Source organism: Schistocerca piceifrons, chromosome 3 (assembly GCF_021461385.2).
Source record: "Schistocerca piceifrons isolate TAMUIC-IGC-003096 chromosome 3, iqSchPice1.1, whole genome shotgun sequence".
NCBI lineage: Eukaryota > Metazoa > Arthropoda > Insecta > Orthoptera > Acrididae > Schistocerca > Schistocerca piceifrons.
The window spans coordinates 915,439,649-915,449,680 of record NC_060140.1 but is presented as its reverse complement, the minus strand read 5'-3'; the positions used below and the strand labels follow the sequence as shown (position 1 = coordinate 915,449,680).

General features: G+C 42.2%; 1 protein-coding gene across 1 annotated transcript; it reads right to left on the bottom strand.

The window, feature by feature from the left end:
- Nucleotides 1-318: 318 nt before the first annotated feature.
- On the bottom strand, nucleotides 319-989 carry LOC124788176 (cuticle protein 16.5-like). Its single transcript, XM_047255330.1, has 2 exons — nucleotides 925-989; nucleotides 319-828 (listed from the first exon to the last, which is right to left on the bottom strand). The coding sequence occupies exons 1-2, from the start codon at nucleotides 934-936 to the stop codon at nucleotides 400-402; spliced, it is 441 nt and encodes a 146-aa protein (XP_047111286.1). The 5' UTR covers nucleotides 937-989; the 3' UTR covers nucleotides 319-399.
- Between the last annotated feature and the right edge of the window lie 9,043 nt (nucleotides 990-10,032).

Below are 10,032 nucleotides of genomic sequence, written 5' to 3'. Positions count from 1 at the left end.
GGAAAAAATCGCAATATTTCCACAAATTAAACTCTTCTATTCAGCAATAGAAACATCAGAAAATGCTATAGGGGTGTCATGAATAGCATTGCAGTGGAGGCAATCAAATCTATTCACTGTGCAGAACATGAGGTCACACGTTTAGAGCTATATCTCTAACTCAAACTGGAGAAAGATATCGTGTGAACTTTTTTACAATGCAAACATATTACATGTTCTGCAAAATCAATGACTCATTTCTATACCGTTGTGTTGTTAATTCAAGGAAAAAAATTTGGCATCTGCACTTGTAAGTGGAGAAAATCAAAAACAAAATAATAATTTATTTTAGGAATTTTATTTTTTGGATAATTTTATTACAGGAACTTTGTATGTACAGCGGGTTGGCGGGAGGACATTTCAGCCCAGCAGAGCAGCCTTAGCTTGGAGGTGGGCGGCGGCGGCGAGAGCGCCAGGGGCGGCGTAGGCCAGAGGAGCGGGGGCGGCATAGGCGACATGAGCGGGGGCGGCGTACGCCACAGCGGGGGCGGCGTAAGCGCGGGCAGCGTAGGCGAGGGCGGCGCCGTTGATGACGGCGTCACGGGCCTGAGTCTGGGCGACGGCGGTCAGGTGGGCGGCCCTGGTGGCGGCGACGGCAGGGGTGTCCAGCAGGTAGCCGTCGGAGCGCACGGCGACGGGGGCGGGGCCGTAGGCGGCGTAGCCGGCATGCACGGGGGCGGCCACCACAGCGGGGGCGGCGTAGGCAGCGGGGGCGACGACTGCGGCGGGGGCGGCACCCAGGTAGCCGGGCTTAGCCACGGCGACGGCCAGGATGGCGCTCAGGACGATCTGAAGTTCAAGAAGTATCGTAAATCAGTGCTGCCCAGACAAGGTTGTTGTTTTTGTAGTAAAGACTTATGATATTACTTCTGCCATAGTACGTACCAGAGTGTTCATGGCTGAGAGAGTTGGTGCTGCTGCTACTGCTGCTGCTGAAATGTGTCTGCTCAGTGGGCCTCGCAGGTTTATATACACAGCCGGGCTAGCACGGGTAATCTGACGTGAAAGTAGAGATCCTCGAACCGCGGCCTTGCTTGAGGTCGTATGTTGGGCGTTGCCTCGAGACCGCCAGATCATTTCGCACGCCTGTCCGCCTAATGAATGTTGCAAAGAGACGAACACCCTTAAGAAACTTCTGCGAGGAGTATTTGAGAAAATGTGTAACACGCAGGAATGTAGGCAGCTTCCTCATATGTATTCTTCCCCACGTTTCATTTATTTCTTTTTTACTTTAGGCGGTTTAGGACCTATTAGTCCTACACATCTTTCTATAAGTGTGATAAACATTACTTTTATAGATATAGTGCGTCCCAGGACTAATGGTCAATATTCCAGGATATGGCGATCATTCGAAACAAAGAAGTCTACTACACATTGTATTTAAATCATTACCATAAGGACTACGAGCACTTCTTCATCTTCGATGCCGGCCGGAGTGGCCGAGCGGTTCTAGGCGCTACAGTCTGCAACCGCGCGACCTCTACGGTCGCAGGTTTGAATCCTACCTCGGGCATGGATGTCTGTGATGTCCGTAGGTTAGTTAGGTTTAAGTAGTTCTAAGTTCTACGGGACTGATGACCTCAGATGTTAAGTCCCATAGTGCTCAGAGCCATTTGAACAATTTTTCATCTTAGATACTGTGCAACAGATCTATTCCACTGCAATCTCTTTACCTCCCAGATTTTTGGAGGGGGTAGTATTGACCAAATAAAGAAAAACTTGTCCGGTGAACGTGGGTTTTAAAACGCCTATCTGATAAGTTATGAACACTTGTTAAGTAAACGAGGTGTGTGTCACAGTAGCGCAGACGATTATGTGCCCAAAGCTCTTAAGGTATGCACTTTAAAGCCCATGTTTTCTGGACATACTTTTCCTATTTTTGTCCTTACTACCACCTCTCTAAATATGGAAAGTAATTAGCTTGCAGTAGCAGAGATTTGTTTCACTGCATCCAAGAAGTGGGCAAAGCTCTTATAGTCAGTGAATACTAGAATTTTTTGCTTCGAATGATCCTTCCTATCATAACCTGAATATTCACGATTCCTCCTGGAACACCTTGCATAAATAATAAGGGCGATAAGTGGTGCTTCGGCGCGGTAAATCACACACCCTAAACTTCTGTAGAAACAGAAAGATAAAGAATAAAAGAAAGACATGAAGTAGTCATCAAACACATAAATGGAGTATATTACCATAATTACAGACTATGAACTGGTACATTTAACTACTCGCCAGGGCGCCAATGGAAACAAATCTTATTGTAATTGGCATGCTAGTACTCATGGTGGAATAGTACAGGAACTGTTCGGAGATAATATGAATTATTTACATCCTGAATTTAAATTTGTCAAGGTAAGCTTGTAACATAACAACACAGTGCGTAGTAAATTATTCGCGTGACCAGTTATGTGACCATAATGTAACTGTGTTGTAACACGTCACATGTACCTTACCTTATTTTATTGACGTTGCCATACAATTAAATATCAAAGAATTATTTCAAACGAATTAATTAATAAAGACTGTTGTATTTATCACATAGTGAACACGATAGCCTTGTCAGGGAAGTATACTATTGTAAGTAAGGAATATTGTCGCTGGGTTCGTAAGCACAGAGTCCTGCATAAGTATTCGTCGGAAAGAGTTGCCAGTGTCAAGTAATTAAGTGCAGACGCAATGCGCGAGGATCTAAGGAATAAACTGTAAGACTTTTAATATGTGTCCAGTCATGTCATGTTGTTGCAAATGGGCACACTACACAGTGATCAAGAATAATTGATATTCAGGAAGAGTACTGTGGGCCCAAACCCGTTACATGGAGCGACAATGGAGAAAAGCCTGTTTCCATACATCGTCGACGAATAATGAATTACATCGCACCAGCAGCAACTCATTAAGGTAAGATTCAACCAGTTTCAGCTTTAGATTGTACGAGGCTAGCTACCGCAGTAATTTTTCTTAACTGAATAACGAAGTATTTAGCGCAGCAACTGCTATCATGTAAATGAACTGTACCTCAACCATTTGTCTAACAAGGTCCTAGCTTATCACCATGATTGATTCCGAGAATACAACTAGTGAAAGAATAGAGATCTATTGAAAGTAATGAGATTATTTAATTTTGATAACCAATATAAGGAAGAGCCATTTATAAAACTGAGAAAGTGAGAATTATCCAAAAGGGTCATTTAACTGCAGTGAACTTTGTTCCTTAGTAGTACAGCTAATTAAAGAATAATGGCTAACAGTAAAAGACTGTAAGCATAATTTCAATGAATGTTGACAAAATATTACTTCAGAATAATCCGTTTCATGTTTTTTCCTGTACGCTGCTAACACTGCTCCCATTTGCAAATTGCATAACAGTGTAGTGTAAAATTACTTATCCTTCTCTAAATGAAACATTATAAACTTTCCAGAAATGACTTACTCTATTAGAAAACAAGTATTTATGAACACTTGCATCTCTAAAGTCAGTAACAGCATTACAATGATCAATGAACAGCTATCTATTAAGCGAAATGTTCTGAAAAAAAAAAAATAAGTTTTACGTGCTTGTGTTTCGTACGTATTATTCTCCTGGTTTTCTGATTGCCTTTAATTCACGGTATTAACTGTTTTTGTACGTCCCAGCTCGGGTCAATGCTTTTGGTTCCGCTCTCACCTAATTAAAATTTAATGATTATTAGGAACTAAAGTTTATAAACAGTTAATAACCACACAGTAATTGTTGCTCACACAGTGAGCTGGTGAAAGTTTTTAAGTAATTTGAAATCTAAAACTACAACAGATTCAGTTTATTTATTCCAGATATCACTAACAATTTCTTACTTTTACCTTTTCTGTCAAAACTTATTTCGACTGTTATCGTGCGAAGTAGTCGGGCGATAAAGATTCGGTTACAACTTTATCTGCAAATATCCGGATTTTCATTATCCTTCGGAATAGATGCTTTTCCTAAACAACAGGGAATATTAGACGAACGCGTCATTAAAAACTCCTAATTAATTGGACGGGTAGGTCCGTTATAATCTATCTTTCTTCGATGTATTAGCAGAGGTAAAGGCAGACGATCTGTGGGTCAGTATGTAGGAAGCCATACATCACCACTAGATTGTTGAAAGTTATATGCATCTGATCAGCAAGAAATATTTGCTGACGCTTTCTGGTGAAATGGTTGATGTATGTTTCCTGGCGGCAGAAGAAGCAAGCCAGCAGCATATCTGCATCATTTCCACATCACGAATAACCCTGTAAAGGAAAAAGAGAGTAGAGCGGAAACTATTCGATCAAGCAACTGTGAAACACCTGCAAGATACACATGATTATCGACTTGCTGTCATACAAAAGAAGGAAAATAAGTAATATCATCACTTAAAAGACTGGTATGCCGCCAGATTCATAAATCTGAACAGAAGATGTTAATAGCAGGAATTAGTAACACTGTAGTTCCAAATGACAAAACGAATTACATATCAATTTCTTTATAATTAATACTGTAATGTCTTGAAGTTACATAATACTTTTAGCTGGCAGTAGTGGCGGTCGCTGAATTGCTGTAGCTTGAGTAACGAAGATTTTTGGTGAGGTAATTGATTTGTGAAAGGTATAGGTTAATGTTAGTCAGGGTCATTCTTTTGTAGGGATTTTTGAAAGTCAGATTGCGTTGCGCTAAAGAATATTGTGTGTCAGTTTAAGCACAGACATGTATAATATTTCAAAGGGGACGTTTCATATGGATAGTTAGCAAATGAAAGATTTTGATAGAGAACAAACAATGTATTTACCTTACTAGTGTTCAAAAGTCATAATATATATAGCAGTTCATGACATACAGTCTTACAAATTTCAAAACTCCGCCATCTCTCTCCCCACATCCACCACTGCTGGCGGCTCACCTCCAACTGCGCAACGCTACGCGCTGTTAACATCCAGCTGCCCAACACTACAATGGCAGACAACAATGCAAACTAGCCACAGACTGCATACAGCACAGACAGTGATTTTCATACAGAGCGCTACGTGGCGTTACCAATATAAAAACCTAATCAGCCTACTTACACCTGTAACGAAGCGCGCTACTCTCCGTTGGATCTTCTCTATCTCTTCTATCAACCCTATCTGGTACGGATCCCATACTCGTGAGCAATATTCAAGCAGTCGGCGAACAAGTGTACTGTATCCTACTTCCGTCGTTTTCGGATTGCATTTCCTTAGGATTCTTCCAATGAATCTCAGTCTGGCATCTGCTTTACAGACGATCAACTTTATATGATCATTCCATTTTAAATAACTCCTAATGCCTACTCCGAGATAATTTATGGAATTAACTGCTTCCAGTTGCTGACCTGCTATATTGTAGCTAAATGATAAAGGATCTTTCTTTCTGTGTATTCGCAACACATTACACTTGTCTACATTGAGATTCAATTGCCATTCCCTGCACCATGCGTCAATTCGTTGCAGATCCTCCTGCATTTCAGTACAACTTTCAATTGTTACAACCTCTCGATATACTACAGCATCATCCGCAAAAAGCCTCAGTGAACTTCCAATGCTATCCACAGGGTCATTTACGTATATTGTGAATAGCAAGTCTTTACGACACTCCCCTGCAGCACACCTGAAATCACTCTTACTTCGGAATTCTCTCCATTGAGAATGACATGCTGCTTTCTGTTATCTAGGAAATCTTCAATCCAATCACACAATTGGTCTGATTAGTCCATATGGTCTTACTTTGTTCATTAAACGACAGTGGGAACTGTATCAAACGCCTTGCAGAAGTCAAGAGACACGGCATCTACCTGGGCTCCCGTGTCTATGGCCCTCTGAGTCTCATGAACGAATAGCGCGAGTTGGGTTTCACACGATCGTCTTTTTCGAAACCGATGCTGATTCCTACAGAGTAGATTTCTAGTCTCCAGAAAAAGTCATTATACTCGAACATAATACGTGTTCCAAAATTCTACAACTGATCGACGTTATACAGGTCTGTTGTTCTGCACTTCTGTTCGACGTCCCTCCTTGAAAACTGGGATGGCCTATGCCCTTCTCCAATCTTTTGGAGCGCGACGCTCTTCTATACGCTGGTGATGCGTCCGTTGGAAGAGGACTTTTTGCTCGGTAGCCCACTTGATACTATTTGGAGTTGCCCAGCCGGCCTCTGTGACCGAGCGGTTCTAGGCGCCTCAGTCCGGAACCGCGCTGTTGCTACGGTCGCAGGTTGGTATCCTTCCTCGGGCATGGATGTGTGTGGTGGCCTTAGGTTAGGTAGGTTTAAATAGTTCTAAGTCTAGGGGACTGATGACCTCAGATGTTAAGCCCCATAGTGCTTAGAGCCATTTCAACCATTTTTTTGGAGTAGCCCAGCCGGTACATCCATTGGGTTTCAACATTTCTCCATTCTTCCCCAATGTTATTTGCAACATGGCGAGACATTAAACTCTACACTTAATCATCGCACTCACTTACAGTGGGAAGACATATTCGAGATACAACGTCAACCCTTCAAGAAGGATGTGAGCCGGCCAGACTGAATGTGAGTTTCAGGCAATTTCCCACATCCCACTAGCTGAAAATCGAGCCGGTTCCTCTGTTACGAGTCAGATAAACTCTACACAAAGATATAAGTTACGGCCTCACACTACCGCATTGAATTCACTCTATATGCACACAGAATGGGTACACTGCATCCTTCCTGAGTGGTGAATAGGAGACTGACGACCTAAGCGGTTGCGTCTCCTTAAACACTCAGCCAGCATCAGCAAAAATTATTCCAGCACGTCTCACAGACTGGCCTGAAACGTTAGACCTTTCTTGATAACCACAGAGCCATTCCTACGGCGTGTCAGTGGAAGTCTGAGCACACTTTATCGAAAGACCTGTCGCGTATCAGCACGGAACTGACTACTAGGAGAGGGAGCACACGTGTCATTTATATTAGTTGCGAATCGATACCAGTATATATAAAACAGTTGAATGTCGATATGTACACATGTTACGTAGCGCCGTGGTTTGTTCTGGCTGGTGTTCAGTTAGGCAAAAATATCGATCATCTAATAAAATGTACATACACAGCTGCAGTGACGTCTTACACGCAATTCAATTCCAATGGATTAGTACTGTCTACATTTCAAAGCCTTCCCACTGTGTTTCAAAGAATCTTTTTTATTGTTTTCATACAGGTTTCTGAAGAAGAGAAGTCTGTTAACATCGAGTTTAGATTTAAGTGTCTGGAAATTTGTATGGGGTGTAGCCATATATGGAAGTGAAACATGGACGATAAATAGTTTAGACAAGGAGAGAATAGAAGCTTTCAAAATGTGGTGCTACAGAAGAATGCTGAGGATTAGATGGGTTGTTGTTGTTGTGGTCTTCAGTCCTGAGACTAGTTTGATGCAGCTATCCATGCTACTCTATCCTGTGCAAGCTTCTTCATCTCCCAGTACCTACTGCAACCTACATCCTTCTGAATCTGCTTAGTGTATTCATCTCTTGGTCTCCCTCTACGATTTTTACCCTCCACGCTGCCCTCCAATGCTAAATTTGTGATCCCTTGATGCCTCAAAACATGTCATACCAACCGATCCCTACTTCTAGTCAAGTTGTGCCACAAACTTCTCTTCTCCCCAATCCTATTCAGTACCCCCTCATTAGTCACGTGATCTACCCACCTTATCTTCAGCATTCTTCTGTAGCACCACATTTCGAAAGCTTCTATTCTCTTCTAGTCCAAACTAGTTATCGTCCATGTTTCACTTCCATACATGGCTACACTCCATACAAATACTTTCAGAAACGACTTCCTCACACTTAAATCTATACTCGATGTTAACAAATTTCTCTTCTTGAGAAACGCTTTCCTTGCCATTGCCAGTCTACATTTTATATCCTCTCTACTTTCACCATTATCAGTTATTTTGCTCCTCAAATAGCAAAACTCTTTTACTACTTTAAGTGTCTCATTTCCTAATCTAATTCCCTCAGCATCACCCGACTTAATTTGACTACATTCCATTATCCTCGTTTTGCTTTTGTTGATGTTCATCTTATATCCTCCTTTCAAGACACTGTCCATTCCGTTCCACTGCTCTTCCAAGTTCTTTGCTGTCTCTGACAGAATTACAATGTCATCGGCGAACCTCAAAGTTTTTACTTCTTCTCCATGAATTTTAATACCTACTCCGAAATTTTCTTTTGTTTCCTTTACTGCTAGCTCAATATGCAGATTGAATAACATCGGGGAGAGGCTACAACCGTGTCTCACTCCTTTCCCAACCACTGCTTCCCTTTAATGCCCCTCGACTCTTATAACTGCCATCTGGTTTCTGTACAAATCGTAAATAGCCTTTCGCTCCCTGTATTTTACCCCTGCCACCTTCAGAGTTTGAAAGAGAGTATTCCAGTTAACATTGTCAAAAGCTTTCTCTAAGTCTACAAATGCTAGAAACGTAGGTTGTAAATGTAGATACTACAAAACTTTTGTGCTCGTTGTAACCAAGAAGAAGCTGTTCTTATTTTGTATTTCTTTCCATTTGTCCCTGTTTCTTTTGTTTAGTGGGTCCATTTAGTAAAGGAAAATTATGTCATTAACTCGTCACGGCACATTTCGGCATGTACGCTAGCTTTTTTTGTACTATACTTTGCAATAAATCTGTTGAAACTGCAAGAGCCGGCCGGGGTGGCCGAGCGGTTCTAGGCACTACAGTCCGGAACCGCTCGACCGCTACGGTCGCAGGTTGGAATCCTGCCTCGGGCATGAAAGTGTGTGACGTCCTTACGTTAGTTCGGTTTAAGTAGTTCTAAGTTCAAGGGGACTGATGACCTCAGAAGATAAGTCCCATAGTGCTCAGAGCCATTTGAACTATTTTTGATACTGCAAGACCGGTAATTAAAACTGTAAATGACAAACTGCCTATTGGCTTCTGTCTCGGGTTCTTCGGCAGACGTTAATATAATGATTTTTCTGGTGAACCACCAGCAATGGAGGGTGAAGCGTTGACAATGCCAGCCACTCGTGCTGGCGAAACGTCAGAAAAATCCTTATATGAACGTCGGCCGAAGAACCCGAGACAGAAGCCAATAGGCAGTTTGTCAGCAAGTGGCCACGAAAGCCTTAACAATTTTGTAAAACTGTAAATCTTACTTTAATGCAAACACATAAACTGTCTAACTTAGTGCAAGGAAATTCAACTTGCTACACGCAAGACGCGAACCCTGAGCCTCAACTACTAAAGTCGCGACGTAGCCCCAGACGCACACCGGTGTGAATGTTTGATTTGGATTGTGATGGTCAGCTGCTATGGGCCGATTGGCTCAACCGCCACGCGTGTAGTTAGGTACGTCATCTGGTGACGTCACATGGTCAGTATTTGTGATGCGATGGAATCAGTTCAACTTTATTCGCCGTCAATGTTGCTCTCTTCACGAAACTCACGTCGATGGATTGCGTGGGAAAGCAGAACAACTTGCCGAAAATTTGCACTTGGTGTAATCTACATCTACATCTATACTCCGCGAGCCACCTTACGGTGTGTGGCGGAGGGTACTTATTGTACCACTATCTGATCCCCCCTTCCCTGTTCCATTCACGAATTGTGCGTGGGAAGAACGACTGCTTGTAAGTCTCCGTATTTGCTCTAATTTCTCGGATCTTTTCGTTATGATCATTACGCGAGATATATGTGGGCGGTAGTAATATGTTGCCCATCTCTTCCCGGAATGTGCTCTCTCGTAATTTCGATAATAAACCTCTCCGTATTGCGTAACGCCTTTCTTGAAGTGTCCGCCACTGTAATGAGTAGCAGCTCTCCTTAAACAGATAAATGTGAGACAATACCTACAACTGGTAAAGTTTAGCAATAAAAGTGAAATCGTGTATAGTCTACATTACTGTGTTGTTCCATCAAAGCACGCAATATATGCGTACGCACCCGAAGTAATGTATATTGTGAGAGCTGTCAGCATTTGTTCGTCCTCGTTAGTGTGAAA